The sequence below is a fragment of the Mesoplodon densirostris genome, chromosome 4 (assembly GCF_025265405.1).
Source record: "Mesoplodon densirostris isolate mMesDen1 chromosome 4, mMesDen1 primary haplotype, whole genome shotgun sequence".
NCBI lineage: Eukaryota > Metazoa > Chordata > Mammalia > Artiodactyla > Ziphiidae > Mesoplodon > Mesoplodon densirostris.
Window position 1 is genome coordinate 166030638 of NC_082664.1, and position 17266 is coordinate 166047903.

At 44.3% G+C, this 17266-nt stretch overlaps 1 protein-coding gene and 1 pseudogene across 1 annotated transcript in view; one reads left to right on the top strand and one right to left on the bottom strand.

Annotated features, from left to right (window-relative positions):
• APBB1IP (amyloid beta precursor protein binding family B member 1 interacting protein) overlaps nucleotides 1-17266 on the bottom strand; it is a 105813-nt gene that overhangs the window by 28613 nt on the left and 59934 nt on the right. Inside the window, exons 6-8 of the mRNA XM_060095431.1 lie at nucleotides 15582-15741; nucleotides 14300-14421; nucleotides 1229-1315 (exon numbers count right to left, since the gene is read on the bottom strand). Coding sequence (XP_059951414.1) covers nucleotides 1229-1315; nucleotides 14300-14421; nucleotides 15582-15741 — 369 coding nt within the window. The remainder of the gene's footprint in view (nucleotides 1-1228; nucleotides 1316-14299; nucleotides 14422-15581; nucleotides 15742-17266) is intronic.
• LOC132487687 (large ribosomal subunit protein uL22-like) lies at nucleotides 10060-10612 on the top strand (annotated as a pseudogene).

The window sequence follows — 17266 nt, forward strand, 5'->3', positions numbered from 1 at the left end:
CCAGGAACCAAAACTTGTAGCATGTCTCCAGGAGCTTGGGAGTGCGTGGCAGCAAGGTTGTAGGGCCTGCTCCACTGGGAACAGGCTGGGAGAGCCGGCTGGGCTAGAACCCTGTGCAGGGGTCTGGGCAGGCCTAGGAGCCTGGGAGAGGGTGCCCTTCAGCATCAGTGAATTGGCTCCAGATGGGAACGTGGGCCAAGGTGTCAACAGGTCTTCTGAGTTTTCAAGAGAAGCCCCAAATCTCCTAACTCAAGAAAAGGTCAACATGTTGTCAGGGACAACAAAAATCTGTCTGGGGCTCCTATGCCCATTTGTGACCTGTGATCTGGCACGCATCTGCATTAGGGTCGGGGAACAGAGCCTTGATTTTTTTTTTTTTTTTTTTTTTTTTGCGGTACGTGGGCCTCTCACTGCTGTGGCCTCTCCTGTTGCGGAGCACAGGCTCCGGACGCGCAGGCTCAGTGGCCATGGCTCACGGGGCCAGCCGTTCCACGGCATGTGGGATCCTCCCGGACCGGGGCACGAACCCGCGTCCCCTGCATCGGCAGGTGGACTCTCAACCACTGCGCCACCAGAGAAGCCCCAGAGCCTCGATTTTGAGCAAAGTTGCTATGTGAAAACTCATTAGAAGTTTCAGAAAATCAACCGTCAAATGAACTTCTGGAACACAGCCCTGCAGTGATAATCCAGACATGTGTACCGCACTTTACATGCTGTGCTTCCACTGCCTCCCTAAGTCTTTGTAATAATTCAATACGATATAGGAAACCAAGGCTCTTGGACTTGCCCAATAACACATGAACTTCAACAGGCAGAGCCAAACTCGGATCAGATCTCTTAACTGCAATCTCAGCCTTTCTACCATACCTGGCAGCTGGAAGGGCACCTTAGAATTCACTGCAAAGAAGTCACGCCTGACTTCTGTGGAGCACATAAGCAATGAAATATATGGTCAGAGATGAGTTTTATGTGGATTCATGTCTTTTAGTCAAAAATTACGAATCCAACTTCATGAAGAGTAAAATATACTGTCTAAAGCAAAACTTTTTAACAACTGACTCCAAGAACCAGTTTAATCGTCTAAATAGCTATAATTTAGTAATAATTTGATTTTAAAACCCCAAGTTAAAATTTCAGTGGGTCTCAGAATCGCCCATTGTTCTGAGAAGCAAATCATTTAAAAATACAGTTAACTCTCTTTTATTCTACTCTACAAAATTAAACATACCTCAAGCAAGGACTCCTTGTTCTTCGCATTCATTTTCTCATTTGTTTCCTTGCTTTCTTTTTTTCCTCTGTTATCCAAGTAAAAATTCTAAATAAAATAGTAAAAGGTCAGATCAGTAAGTGTTCATTACCATGGCAGCCACTGCACGGAACTCGCGGTCTTGCTGGAGAGAGGAGACATACCTGGAGGAAGTAAACTGTCGACCACAGTGTATGGTCTCTGTCAATCAAGTGCTTATGGAGGGACTTGCTGAGCGCTGACCACTGCCCCACTGGCCAGAAGTAACACCTTCCCTTCCTCCCAGAGTGCACATTCAATGAAGAAACAAGCAGAGAGAGACCACTAGCAAAGGATACAACGTCATTTAATTGTTGAATTCCATGGTCTAGAACATGAGTCAAATGCTGGAAGCTGGGAGACCCCAGTGCCCTTGGAAGAGCCCAGAACCAGAGGATGGTAGAGCCCGTGTCCCATGTCCCAGGCCTTTGATCACCATGTAGGATCCCAAGGCCTTGAGGACTACAGATTCTGGCTTATCCAGAGAAGCATGAAATCTGGATTTTTATAAGCGTTGGCAACTAATTTTAATTTTTAAAAACCACGTGGGTCAATCACAACATAAAGTTTGCTACTTGGCAACTTCTAAGGACAGAGAGAAGCAGAAAGGGCATTTCTGGAAAGAGAACCAGCTTAGCAAAAGAAAGAAAGACCACAGTTTAGAAGCACTCACCATTTTGGGGGAGTACCTATTACATGCCAGATCCTCAGCCAGGCGCTTTGCAAACATCACCCCTAATCCTAACAGCAAGGCTGTGAGGTAAGTGACAGTACCCCCATTTTACAGGTTAGGAAACCGAGGCTCAGCAAGGTTAAATAGCTAGGGCACTGCACCCTGAATGAACACCAGGGGCTGAGTGTGTATGATGTGTGTGCCCTTACCACCACACAACACTACCCCTGAAATTGAAGGTCAGTGAAGTTCAAGGGCAGAGAGACTAAACCTACTCTAATTCCGGCAGTTCCCGACTCAGGGAAGCAGGACCCTCGCCCTGTCCCGTGATTATCTCTTTGGAACGTCTGTTCGTGGATTGTGTCAGGCGTGACCACTGCCACAAAGTATTTAGCACTTTTATGTGGAAATGTAGAGTTTGTAAAATAGTGCCTGAAAAAAATGTATTAAAACTAGAACATATACTCATGGTGCATAGTGACTAAATTAAGGACCCTCCTGAGTCTAAACACAAATGTTTATTGACACGATGGGAGTGTTTCTCCAAGTGTGATCCCCAGACCACCTGGATGCTCCATAAAATGCATGTTCCTGGGCTCCCAACCTACGGAACTGGAATCTCAGGGGGCCTGGGAATCTACACTCCAACACACTTCCTGGATGATTTTTACTTACACTGAAGTTTGAGAACAGAGTGTATTGGACAGAGAGGAAGTAAACCGCAGGCAAATAAAATTTGCAGAATTAGGAGATCTCCTAGAAATAGAATGCATAACAATGGCAACTTGCTAACTTAAATAGAGGAAATAAATCAAGTACAACTCCTTCCATAATTCTTATTGAATTATCTTTTAATATGTTTTTAAAGAAACATTTACGTGTTATTTGAAAGGACAGCATAGTGTGAATTAGTGTGATTACTCTATAGGGTTTGGAAATGATTCTAATTTCATATGTTTGGCTTGAGGATGGTGACTAATGTAATATGTAACATATGCCATCTGCCAGAACTCTACACTGAGGCCTTACAGGTATGCTTGTCATTTCATCCTCACAGGAACCCCACAATGTAGGTACGATTGCTATTTCACAGATAAGGAAACAGAAGGATTAAGAGATTTGCTCGAGGACAATTAGTGCCAGAGCTTTGAGTTTTTCATGACTTTTCTCAGCATTAAAATGCTCTAAACACCATAGGAGAGAACCCAGTATGACAGTGTGGGTGGACTTAATACCGCTGAACTGCACACTTAAAAGTGGTTAAAATGGTAAATTCTATGTTATGTGTATTTTGCCAAAAACAAACAAACAAAAAGTGATGACCTAGTCGAGAGTGAATGCAGAGTGTGCTCCTAGCAAGCACACTTGCTTTAGGGCTCTGGAAAAAGTGTGAGCCTGTATGAGTTGAAAGAATGGACAGAGACCGTGAGGGAGACTCCAGGGCATGTGTGTTTCCTCATCATCTGGGAAAAGGAAGGCATGTATCGCCCTCTGCAGGAAAGATAAGGGAAGAGCCTTTCCAAACATGAAGGGTCTCATTTTATGAAGTTATCATGAAGGGTCAGGATGTAGCCGTGTCTTCTCTGAGACCCCTCTCCCTTTTTCGGCTTCTGAATACCTTTTTTTCCCCTTCCAAATGACAGTGCTATATTGTGTTTTTGTTTTAATGAAAATGCAAAAAGCACAAAGAAAATCCAAGCTGGAGATCACGCAGGGCAGTCCTTAGAAAGGATGGATTGCTCATGGGTGAGAATTTGGAGTACTCTGTAGCAAGCAGCAGAAATCAAAAGTTAATTATCTGTTGGGGACAACCTGAGCGGAACAATAAGGGAACTTTAAAATGGGAAATGAGACTTTCAGTTACAGCCTGCCTCTTTTTCTCACAGCTTCTGAAAATGCAAGATTTGAGAGCAGCAGGATAGAACAGAAACAGCAAATATGTGACATTTTTAATATCGCCTTTCTGCAATAAAGAGTAAATCAAACAAACACTTATCAATCCATGAGTAAATATATGTGAGTACCCTTTGCATGTAAAATATCACTGTTCTTAAGAATCTATCACACTGAAAAGATAAATATAAGTAGATGGCTATATATCCGTAGATGGGGGAACTGTATAAGACACTGCATAAATGCAAAATGAGCTAAGTTCTATAGGTTTTCAGAGAGGAAGAACTCACTGTGAACCGAGATGATTAAGGAAGACTTACAGAGGAGGTCAAAGTTGGAACTTTGCCTTGAAAGATGTTCATAGTCAGATAGGGAAAAAGGAATAAAGAGAGTGTGCAGGACAGGAGGAAAAGCATGTAAAAAGGCCCAGAGTTAGATAAACATTGGGGCTCTTTGAAGCAACCTAAATGTCCATCGACAGATGAATGGATAAAGATGTGATATATATTTATACAATGGAATACTACTCAGCCATCAAAAGAATGAAATAATGCCATTTGCAACAACATGGATGGACCTAGAGATGATCATATGAAGTGAAGTAAGTCAGACAGAGAAAGACAAATATCACATGGTATCACTTATTTGTGGAATCTAAAGAAAAGGATACAAACGAACTTATTTACAAAACAGAAATAGACTCACAGACATAGAAAACAAACTTATGGTTACTAAAGGGGATAGGAGGGCTGAGGGGGACAGATAAAGTAGTAGTCTGGGATTAACATACACACAGAACTATATATAAAATAGGTGAACAACAAGGACCTACTGTATAACACAGGGAACTCTACTCAATATCTTATAATAACCTATAATGGAAAATAATCTGAAAAAGAATATATGTACATATGTATGTATAACTGAATCACTTTGCTGTACACTTGAAACTAACACAACACTATAAATGAACTATACTTCAATTTTAAAAGAATATTGGGTGCCTTTGGAGCACCCATGAACAAGCAGCCTGGCTAGAGCTGGGGTACACCTGATGAAGACCCGACCATCACTCCCAATTCTTCTCTTCCACCCTGTGTAAGAATTCACCGATGCCCGTCATCTAGTGATGACTGTGCAGTGCCTCCCCCCAGAATGGCCGGAGCTCATTTCCTTGCCCCCTTATGTTGCGTCTGGCCACGTGACTTGCTTCGGCCAACAGAACGTGGGTGGTAGGGACAGTGCCTCCATCTGAGCAGAGGACCTGAGAGGCGGCGTTGTGTGTTTCCACTCATTCTCCGGCATGCTTGCCTTTCACCAGGAGGAGAGTGTGTCAAGGTGGCTGCTGGTCCGAGGACAAGAAGAGGCACGTGGAACTCCCTGGATCTGACTCACATTCTGCAGCCGTGGACAGAGGACCCGATGACCTGCAGGCCCCAGACAGAGGAAATACCTGCTACTCTAAGCCACTGGGATTCTGAGGTTGTGTTCATGTCTCCAACCCTGACTGATACACATGCCCACACTGGTTGGTCAGGGGCTCTGGGGCACTGAAGTAAAGAGCAGACTTTCTTTTAAAATAGGAGCCTCGGGCTTCCCTGGTGGCACAGTGGTTGAGAGTCCGCCTGCCGATGCAGGGGACACGGGTTCGTGCCCCGGTCCAGGAGGAACCCACATGCCGCGGAGCGGCTGGGCCCGTGAGCCATGGCCGCTGAGCCTGTGCATCCGGAGCCTGTGCTCCGCAACGGGAGAGGCCACAACAGTGAGAGGCCCGTGTACCGCAAAAAAAAAAAAAAAAAAAAAAGAAAAAAGAAATGAACAGCAATACAGCAAGCAGGCGACCTTACATTAATTTGTTTTCCCAATACCTTCTCTGAAAAAGAGATTCTTCGGGCTCCTAGCAAGAAGAACAGCTAATGTTAACACCAGGGTTTGTCTCCCTCTCCAGACACAGACCTCAGGCCTCACGCATCTCTTTTGGTTTGGGGCCCCCACTGGTCTTTGCACAGTGGGAGCTGTATGTCAGCGCAGCTGGGAAAACAAAACTCTTTGGGTTACGGCTGAGTTTCATTTGTTCATCTGAACATCTGGCACTCTTTTAGGATGAGCAGACCACCCTGTGATTACAGTCAACTGGGAAGAGGAACTTTCCTAACGCCAACCAGACTGAGAAACTAGGAGAAACTCAGCTGCTTCCTCAACAAAGTTGCTTTAATTAGGACAGTAAGGCTCTACTGTCCCAACCTACTTTACCCCAAAGAGGCGGGACCACCTGGGCAAAAGGGTCCCTGTCCTGACCCCATGCTTTAGAGGGTCCCTACTCTGCCCCAACCTCAGGTATTTCTACTCCCCTACACTGTGAACCTAAAACTGCTCTTAAAAATAGTCTATTATTTGGACTTCCCTCATGGTGCAGCGGTTAAGAATCTGCCTGCCAATGCAGGGGACATGGGTTCGAGCCCTGGTGCAGGAAGATCCCACATGCTGTGGGGCAACTAAGCCCACGTGCCCCAACTACTGAGCCTGCGCTCTAGAGCACGCAAGCCACAACTAGTGAGCCCATGAGCCACAACTACTGAAGCCCGCATGCCTAGAGCCCGTGCTCCACAACGAGAAGCCATCACAGTAAGAAGCCCACGCACCACAACGAAGAGTAGCCCCCCTCGCCGCAACTAGAGAAAGCCTGTGCGCAGCAATGAAGACCCAACTCAGCCAAAAATAAATTAGTTAATTTATATTAAAAAATAGTCTATTAAAAAAGAGCTTATTCATGTGCTTTGCAAATGGATGCTGCTGGGAATCAAATGGCTGTGGAACTGTATTTCGGTTTCACTGGCTAGCTTATTAAAATGCCAAAATTGATAACATGCTGGACATTGCATTCTTGGCATCTATTTAAACTTGCGATGAAAAATTCTGAAACATTTTGCATGTCAACATACAAATGTGCGAGGTGGTACATCACTTCTCAAACTTGTTCTAGGGGGTTTGCAAGCACAAAAGTTTGATCTTCATTCATAGGGGCAGCCTTCATAGAGGTCAGCCATAAGGGGCTGTGTGGGAAGAGAGTAAGGGGGTCACTGAGAAGGAGGGCAAGGACACAACTTGTGGAGGGACAGGAGCTAGAGGTCCGAGGGAGATCCGGAGCAAAGATGCTCTCGACTGTGGTCCCCACAATATTCCATTTCCAGTGCCAGAGAAGCTTGGTCATGCTTCCATGAGATGCCTCTGTATCCTTTCAATAATCATGTTAAAAAGTTCTAGGTAGAGCAGTTTCTCATGACCAAGTGATCCCCAGTGCCAGTTACGGCAGTGTCTGCACACCCAGGAGTCAGCAGTAGCTCTGAAGAACCACTGATAGTCTTGGATCCTCATCAAGGTTCATGAGTGAGACTCCTACGTGGTTCCTTCCTCTTGGGCATGAAGCTAAACCAGTGATGTCCCAAAGTAGCTATTCAATGGGCGGGGTGTAACAGCAGCCAGCAGGAGAATTCATGACTCTGCTTTTCCTCCTTTAAAAATGAGGTGATCTGGGCCTCCCTGGTGGCGCAAGTGGTTGAGAGTCCGCCTGCCGATGCAGGGGATACGGGTTCGTGCCCCGGTCTGGGAGGATCCCATATGCCGCGGAGCGGCTGGGCCCGTGAGCCATGGCCGCTGAGCCTGCGCGTCCGGAGCCTGCGCGTCCGGAGCCTGTGCTCCGCAACGGGGGAGGCCACAACAGTGAGAGGCCCGCATACCGCAAAAAAAAAAAAAAAAAAAATGAGGTGATCTGGGACTTCCCTGGTGGCCCAGTGGTTAAGAATCCGCCTGCCAATGCAGGGGATACGGGTTCAAGCCCTGGTCCGGGAAGATCCCACATGCCGTGGAGCAACTAAGCCCGTGCACCACAACTACTGAGCCTGCGTGCCACAACTACTGAGTCCGTGTGAGTCTGTGTGCCACAACTTCTGAGGTCTGCGCGCCTAGAGCCCGTGCTCTGCAATGAGAGAAGCCACCTCAATGAGAGGCCCGTGCACTGCAACGAGGAGTGGCCCCCGCTTGTCACAACTGGAGGAAGCCCTCACGCGGCAACGAAGACCCAACGCAGCCAAAAATAAATGAATAAAATAAATAAAATTTAAAAAAAGGTTTAAAAAGGGCTTCCCTGGTGGCTCAGTGGTTGAGAGTCCGCCTGCCAATGCAGGGGACATGGGTTCGTGCCCCGGTCCTGGAAGATCCCACATGCCACGGAGCGGCTGGGCCCGTGAGCCATGGCTGCTGAGCCTGCGCGTCCGGAGCCTGTGCTCCGCAACGGGAGAGGCCACAACAGTGAGAGGCCCGCGTACCGCAAAAAAAAAAAAAAAAAAAAAAAAAAAAAAAAAAAAGGTTTAAAAAGTTTTTTTAATTTAAAAAATTTAAAAAAATAAAAATGAAGTCATCTGATATTACCTCTCTAAGTATAGACCAGTCATCTTGGGGAAATTCCTTCCTAATTAAGCATCTTTTGGTCCACAAAATTGCAGGATCTGGTTTTTCTCCATCACCTTATTATAGATAACTTTTGTTAAATTAATTAGACAAGGAGGCCACTGGACTGCGGGGACTCCAATGCCAGGCAGCCTATGTAAGCAAACCAAAATCTGAGCCTAAAGGTTACAAAAAACTGAAACCTAAGGGCATCCAATCACAAACAGTTACCTAGGCTACAATCAAATAATTTCCTTTCTTGGTTTCTGTACCTTCTATCTGTAAGTCTCTCCCCTGGTTCTTAGCTGAGGAGTGCTCCTAATGACTTCTGATTTGGTTCTGCCTGATTTGAATCGAATTTTGTTCAAATAAACTCTTAAAATTTTTTAACATGCTTCAGTTCATCTTTTCTTATAGGTGACCGCTGAATTTCGGTTGGCATCAAATGACTTGACTTTTATATATAACGTTGCGATGTTGCAAGCGGTTTTCATGCTGGATTTAACCTTGCGAGGTGGGAAGTACAGCCGTATCACATTGTACAAATAGAAACGCTGAATTCAGGTGTCATCAGAAAGCCTGCTAAGACCACACAGTCAGCAGGTGACACTTGAGACACAGGTGAACATCACTTTTCAAGTCATGGGTGGAGGCGGTGCTTTGCATTTGTGCCTGCAAAGCACACCACTGATGTCCCCAAATCTTTACTGATGGTTGTTTCTAATATTTGAGCTCAAAACCTCCCTTTGCATTCATTTTACCACCGCCTGCCTAGACTTATCCCCACAGATAAGTAGTTTGTAAGAGAATCCTATTAAGTACTAAGGATTTCAGTGTTGTAAAATATCACGAAATTTTACATAATTTTGTATGGTTTAGTAATTTTCCGGAAGAACTGATACTCTGGGCCACAGAAGCTCTTTCTCAGTCAAGCTGCAAATATTGATCCATATTTTACATATCAAACAGGCTATGGGGAGGCCAAGAACAGACTGACTTTGGAGTCATGAATGCAGATTCCAAGGAGAAAGACAGAATCTGAACTCTCAAGCACTCCAGGGATCTACACCTGCAGACCTATGAGAGTAGGCACCATTGTCTCTAAGGGCACAGAGGATGTCATTTACCATGTAAAACAATGTGACTGTTAGCACACGGTTCTTCAGGAACAGTGGCCCAGGCCAGGCCTTTGCATCCACTTTTACAGAGACAGCAGAAGAATAAATGGGGGCTTATTCTGATCTGGGCCTCTGGCAATCAGTTTCTTCTCATTGTGGGAAACTGAGTCAGTATAGTAACTTCTGAGTCAATTGTTTCCATTTGTGGTATCGTCCTGCTAGCTGTATTCAATTTACCTTGTCGGAGGATGTCCTCAGTCACTACCAATTTCATTCCAGGTTTCCTATAGTCTTGAGAGCTCTGAACAGAAGACTCAACCTATGGAAACCACTCGTCAAAGTCCCCAATGAGTCTTAAGATCAAACAAAGGCCTCCTTTCTATCTTTGATCTCAGTTTTCTTATCTGTAAAGAGGAATAGCAATATATATTTCTTAACACTTACAGTTGTAAAGATTGAAGATAATACTTGCAAAGCTTCTAGCCTAGCATAGAGTAGCTATTAATAGTTTCTAGCAATTTCCCTCTTTCCCTGGATCATCAGTTTATCCCTCTGCATTTGATAAAATGTAGCTTTTGTTATAAACTGCCATGAAAATAAGTTCTTAGGCTTTTCTAGTAAGCGGCCTGAGGTGACCTCTAAAAATGGTTTGCTACTCACTTGATCCAGAAAACCCCACAAAATCACGCAAATCAAGAGGTTCAACTCTTTGTTCACTTTAAGAACACTCGTGAAACTGCCCAGGCCAATACGTGTATGCATATCCGAAAAGCCACCAAGTATCTGAAGGATGTCACTATAAAGAAGCAATGTGTGTCATTCTGTCATTACAATGGCGGAGTTGGTAGGTGTGGCCAGGCCAAACAGTGGGGCTGGACGCAGGGTCAGCGGCCCAAAAAGAGTGCAGAATTTTTACTGCACATGCTCAAAAATGCAGAGAGTAAGGCTGAACCTAAGGGCTTAGATGTAGATTCTCTGGTCATTGAGCAAATCCAGGCGAACAAAGCCTGCACAATGCAGTGCAGGACTTACAGAGCTCATGGTCAGATCAACCCATACATGAGCTCTCCCTGCCACACTGAGATGAGCCTTACTGAAAAAGAACAGATTGTTCTTAAACCAGAAGAGGAGGTTGCACAGAAGAAAAAGATATCCCAGAAGAAACTGAAGAAACAAAAACTTCTGGCCCGGGAATAAATGCCACAAAAAATAAATGCAAATAAAAGTTAGAAAAAAAAAGTTCTTAGGTTTGATATCTTAAGAACTTAGAACCAATACTATCTAATAGAAGTCAGTTCCTGTCACTATCTTCATCTTTAGAAGTTTTTTACAATCACAGAGGAAAGCTCCTTAATGCAAGGTAAGTTTGAGGGGGGATATTGGGAAAGTGACCAAAATCCAGTCAGTTATCTTTTTCCTTGTAAATAAATACCTTGGAGTTGGAGAACAGGTGATATGGGGATGTCAAAGGTAGAAAGATTTTTACTCATCTTGTGAGAAAAGAAAACAACACAAGGAAAAATTTAGAAGCATGTCTCTAGTGACATTTATAGATAAAATATTGCCCATCTGATAGAAAATACAAAAGTAAAAATGTGTAAATTTCACGCTGAATTTATGGAGGGTGAAATGAGATTTTTTTTGAAGAAGGAGAAACTCAGCAATGTTTAAAATCTAGTTCATCATGTTTATATCCCAACGTATTTCTCTTCTCATGCTTCCTACCGAAGTGAAGCGCATCAGGATCTATCTAATTCCCTAGCGGGGAATCAGTGTCATCCATGTCTGCTTCTATGTCTCCTTATTATACCAGCATCCAAGCGGTCACCATATTCTGCAAAATTCCATTACCTCCTGAGTCTCTCCCAATGCCCTTCAGTCCATCATCATCTGTTCTTTCTGGGCTTCTGTAACCACCTCTCCATCACATGGCGGCTGCCACTTTTACTTTCTCCAAATCCATTCTCTGCTGTGCGATCACAGTGATCTTCCCTCAACTGAACACCCTTCAACGGCTCCCTGCAAGCCTCAGGACAAAGCCCAGTGTCTTTAACACGATCTACAAAGCCCTTGATCATCTTGTTCCTGCTGCTCTCCAGTCCAAAGGAGGTCTTGCTAGGACCACATGATTTTGTTAAAAAACAGTTTGATCAAGAATAAAATCACAGCAGAAACAACACGTTGATTCAAAATCTCCCCCACCACTTATTTTTCAGGGCTTAGTGATTCGGACGCACTAAGTATTTAGTAGTGCTTAGTTTTTATGCACCTTTAAGCCTTTGGGACCATTTTTCAGACTTTTTCAAGTTTTTAAATTTTGTCTCTATTTGATTCTTAGACAATTATGCTTGTTTGGCATCTATTCCTAAAGTTTTGGGGCTTGTGGCAAAGTATTAGAGAGTGAAGTGAGTGTAAATCAATGGCCTGATGCCATGGCTGCCGGCCAGGAAGACCAGGACCTGTTCCAGCATCCGTGAGTCCTAAGCGGGGTCGGGCATCCACCGGCTCTCACTGGCACTGGGATGCTGGGAATAAATACAACACACAGTGAACAATACCCTGGAACACTGTCAGTGGCTTCAGAATCTTCTGTCATCTAATAAGCTTCTGCAGATGACAATTCACTCACTATCTCTACTTCCATAAATCATTTTTCTGCAAGAACGAACCCTAGACTTGAGCTCTTCCACCCACAGAGAGTGGGGCATGCTCCATGCCCCTCAATCATGACCACAAAGTTGAATGAATTCCATAGTTGCAAGAAAATTCAGCTTCATATAAAAGAAATATAGAATATAGCTAAACAGGCAAAGCAGGCATGAGTGGTTGAGGCTGGGTTTTTAAAAACAGCAAAATGTTGAAACAAGAAAAATCTCGAGGGCTTCCCTGGTGGCGCCTTGGTTGAGAGTCCGCCTGCCGATGCAGGGGACACGGGTTCGTGCCCCGGTCCGGGAAGATCCCACATGCCGCGGAGCGGCTAGGCCCGTGAGCCATGGCCGTTGAGCCTGCGCGTCCGGAGCCTGTGCTCCGCAACAGGAGAGGCCACAACAGTGAGAGGCCTGCGTACCGCAAAAAAAAAAAAAAAAAAAAAGAAAAAAGAAAAATCTCGAATAGACAACGTAACCTTATACCTAAGGCAACTAGAGAAAGAAGGACAAACAAAACCCAAAGTTAGTAGAAGGAAAGAAATCATAAAGATCAGAGCAGAAATAAATGAAATAGAGATGAAGAAAACAATAGCAAAGATCAATGAAAATAAAAACTGGTTCTTTGAGAAGATAAAAATAACAAAATGTTGGGACTTCCCTGGTGGCGCAGTGGTTAAGAATCCACCTGCCAACTCAGGGGACACGGGTTTGATCCCTGGTCCGGGAAGATCCCACATGCCACAGAGCAACTAAGCCTGTGCACCACAACTACTGAGCCCACGTGCTGCAGCTACTGAAGCCCGTGCACTTAGAGCCCGTGCTAGGCAACAAGAGAAGCCACCGCAAAACAAGAGGAGCCACCACAAAATGAGAAGCCCACCCACTGCAACAAAGAGTAGCCCCTGCTTCCACAACCAGAGAGAAAGCCCGTGTGCAGCAATGAAGACCCAACGCAGCCAAAAAAACCAAAATGTTAAAAACTGAGTAAACAGCCTGAAAATATATTTTAAACGAACCCCTTACAATCATGATTGCATGAACTGGTGACTGGAAACATTCATTTCTGATCTGCTTTTATTTTAACCAGTACGCTATTTCTTTTTTTTAATTTTTAAATTTATTTTTATTTTTTTGGCTGCATTGGGTCTTTGTTGCTGAGTGCAGACTTTACTCTAGTTGTGGCGAGCAGGGGCTACTCTTTGTTGCGGCGTGCGGGCTTCTCATTGCAGTGGCTTCTCTTGTTGTGGAGCATGGGCTCTAGGTGCGCGGGCTTCAGTAGTTGTGGTACACAGGCTCAGTAGTTGTGGCTCGCAGGCTCTAGAGCACAGGCTCAGTAGTTGTGGCGCACGGGCTTAGTTGCTCCGCGGCATGTGGGATCTTCCCGGGCCAGGGCTCGAACCCGTGTCCCCTGTGTTGGCAGGTGGATTCTTAACCACTGAGCTACCAGGGAAGCCCCCAATATGCTATTTCTATCAGTTTCTTTTCCACAATTTATCTGAATGCACTGTCACGCCCTATCCCTACCTCCTCCTCCTCATGGTCCAGCTGTACAATTTCCCATGACTTAAAAGAACTTCCCTCTTTCTTCTCGGACTTTGCACACACACCCCGCCTAGGATGCCTGCTTCTACTCTACTCTTCACCTGGTTAACTCCAACAGATTTCCCAGGTGAGCGCTTGAACGCAACTTTGTGTGAGGAAACTTCCCTGCCCGCCATGCGCAGACAGTAGGCTGGAGATTTCCATGGGACAAGCCTGGGACATCCTTGTATGCATGATTTGAGGAAGGTTTTTCAAATATGGAGAACAACGCTTTTTATTTTGTAGACTGTATGGAGAGCTGTACATTTTCCAGGCGCTCTCTTGACTTATCCCAACATCCATAAGCACCAAATATGAACAACAAAGAAAAGGGTATCTTTAAACTATGAAGTGTTAATGGCTCAGAGTGTGTCACATATATTGGACTAATGTAGCCAACGAGCTACAAGGACAGAAGAGGAGGATGAGTCAACAGGTATATTTTGGATGCTGAATCAAAGGAAACAAAATGGATTATTTTCTCTCTGAATCCTTCAAGGGGCTCTTAGTTTACATATGGCCTAAGAGTTGTTTGTGTTTCTTTGAAAGGAATACATTTGTGACATTTTGTGAGATAATGAATGATCTGGTGAGTACACAGGTGACATTAAAAATGGATATTTTATATGGTTTAACAATATACAAGTTATCTTACCTGGGGGTTTTTAAATACAGCATATTTTTCCTCCTTCTCCAAAAACAGCACTTTATTTTCTGTGTCTCTTGTCCAGTCTGATAAGACTTCAACAACATTTTCATGGTCTTCAAAAAACCTTTCTGATAAAACAAGAAAAAGCATTCTTTCAGACCCAAGACATCAGGGTTTCCAACAGAGAAATAAGCTGGTGTTGAATTAACACAATGCTTCATACTTCTCATCAGTTTTTAGAAATTCCTAATTCTTACATGATGTCACATTGTAACATCTCTATTATGTGTATTCCTCAGTCTCAGGTCTTCAATTTATTTTCCATTAAAAACATGGCAGATGAACCTACAGTATAGTGATAATGGTCAGCCATTGCTCTTTTTTCATATTAGAATTTTTGACTATTTTAAATAGCCCCAGGTGGAGGTAACATCCTATATGGAAGGAGGACAATTAGGCAATAATTGGGTAAACAACTTTGAATGAAATTGTGAGTTAAGTGATGAGTGCTATAAAACATCACTCCTTAAAACTCTAAAAAACAATGTACAGATAGCAGAACCAACCCTAAACCTTCCTTTAGAGAGCTTTCAATTCTCTATTTGACTCAGAGAGTTGAAGAAAACTTCAAGAGGTTATTTCTGTGCAGACCATTTCCTCCAGAAAGATGTGTACCCAAAGCTTCTAAAACATGTAATTCTGTATTCCAACAGGCTCTCCCAGGAGACAATTGTTCTATGAGTGGTATTAAGAATGAGAAGTAACAGAGTATTTCTTTAATTGCTTTTTAGCTTTTTTAAAAAACTCAATCAACTTCTATCCACTGTCCTTTGCTCTTCGGGGCTGAGCCTCTTCCACTAGACAAAGTGTCAGACATTGAGTGAGCGGACAGTGATGTGAGGCCCGCGGCAGAGTTACCCTAGGGTATAAAGAAGTAAACTTTAAAGAGACATCGGCTGACAGACACCCAGGCTCTCCGACCATCTGCTCAGCTTGCTAAGCATGCAGTGAGAAGTATCCTCCTGTCACTTTCTTTCCCTTTTGGATCCGCTGGAGAAGTAGCAGCAATAATGCTTATATTCCCCAAGGTCTGGCCACCTGCTCCAATCCGAGTCTCTTTGCCACAGATAAATGAAGAGGCAAGCACTGAACCTGACCTAAGGGAAGTGATGTAGGGGGAGTCTTGATAGCCTTGAACCAAACTCTTCTTCGCAATAGGCCAAAGCCCGTAATAAAGCAAACTCACAGGGTTTTTGGAGTACAGCCAATTGCTGGAACTGGGACTTACCGATTTGTAGTTCTGGATATATTTCATAAAGACACCAGTCCACGTTGCAGTCACAATGGGTTTTCTCAAAAAGGTTGCCTAGAACATCTCGAGCTAATTGCCGCTCATCCACCATCAGTGACTTCGTGCTGTTATCATTCATGTGCACCTTGACAACAAGCTGAGGATAAAGCCACAGGGCAGCCAGTAAATTCAAGCAACTGGAGAAGGCCACCCACGAAGGTTAAGGTTTCAAGGTTGCTATCTCTTCTGCGAATTTAAGTAAGAAGGTGTCCCACAAACTCACTCATATGCCAAGCACTTGTTTAAGGTGCCAGGAATATAAACGTAGAGAAACCAGTTCTCAAAACCAAATAAATACACAATAAGCAAAGTCCTTGCCCAGCTTTCAGAGACTCTGCATTCTGGTGAGGGAGAGAGAAAACCAACACAACCCAAGAAGTGCTGCCTGCCTGCCTCCCTGACATCTTTCTGTTACTTCTTCAGGTTCATCTCAGAGCCCAGAAGCGTTGCTTAGTTGAAAGCCGTGCTGGTATCTTTATAATAAATTCTTCTGTCTTGCTTAGCTGGAGTTGGGTCCCATTTCATGCAACCCGAGAGTTCTATGACACAGGTTAAGACCAAGTTGGTTAATCTACAATTCTTTGAAGGTCGGAAGTTGCAGAGTGACACAGCATCACTGAGAGGTCTTATTGAGAGGCAGGTCGTGTCACAGCAGAACACGTTTGAGATTAGAGGTGGACTAAGCCAGATCAATGTAGATTGAGAAAGAGCTATTATGGAGGCATGCAGGCAAATGAGTGACCTAATGCACTTTTCATTCTACTAAAAAAAAAATTTACTGCATTGAGTTCACAGTCAAATTGGTAGCTACCTTATTCCAAATCTGGAGGGTTTGGTGTGAGAATTTACTCCTAAGGGCGCAGGATTTCACTGATTTTTCCCAGACAACTTGTCAAGGTTATTAAAACTTCTGATCCCTAAAAGAGACCATGATTCTGATCTAACAAAACAGAATTAATTGAACAACTAATCAGCTAGGGTTTGGATTTTCTTTGATACCTGTGTATTTGTAGGATTTTTTTTTTTTTTTTTTTTTTTTTGCGGTACGCGGGCCTCTCACCGTTGTGGCCTCTCCTGTCGCGGAGCACAGGCTCCAGACGTGCAGGCTCAGCGGCCATGGCTCACGGGCCCAGCCGCTCCGCGGCATGTGGGATCTTCCCGGACCGGGGCACGAACCCGTGTCCCCTGCGTCGGCAGGCGGACTCTCAACCACTGCGCCACCAGGGGAGCCCTGTAGCATATTTTTAATTCCAGCAGTTGTTAGTTATGAGTGCTACAGGTTATACGGTGCTATCTATCCAGTCTTCAAAAGGAACAGTGGAAATGTGCCCATGAGGCCCACGTTTATTAGACACTTATGTTTAAGGGAAGATTTTCCATAACTCCTTCTGGGAAGATCTACGTTCTTATTTTATTTTTTGCCAAGATCACCGATCCTCCCTAATTAAGTGGGAGTTCGCTCTAGTTAAGAGTCCATCTTTGAGAGCCACACGGGAAGGAAGGCTGCCTTTCCCTTTCCAGACCATCCCTGCCCAAACTCCAGCCTGCAGTGCCTGCAGTTACTCCACAGGCCGCCAGCAGAGAATTCCCGGAAGCAACATCGTCAACCAGAACTCCCTGAC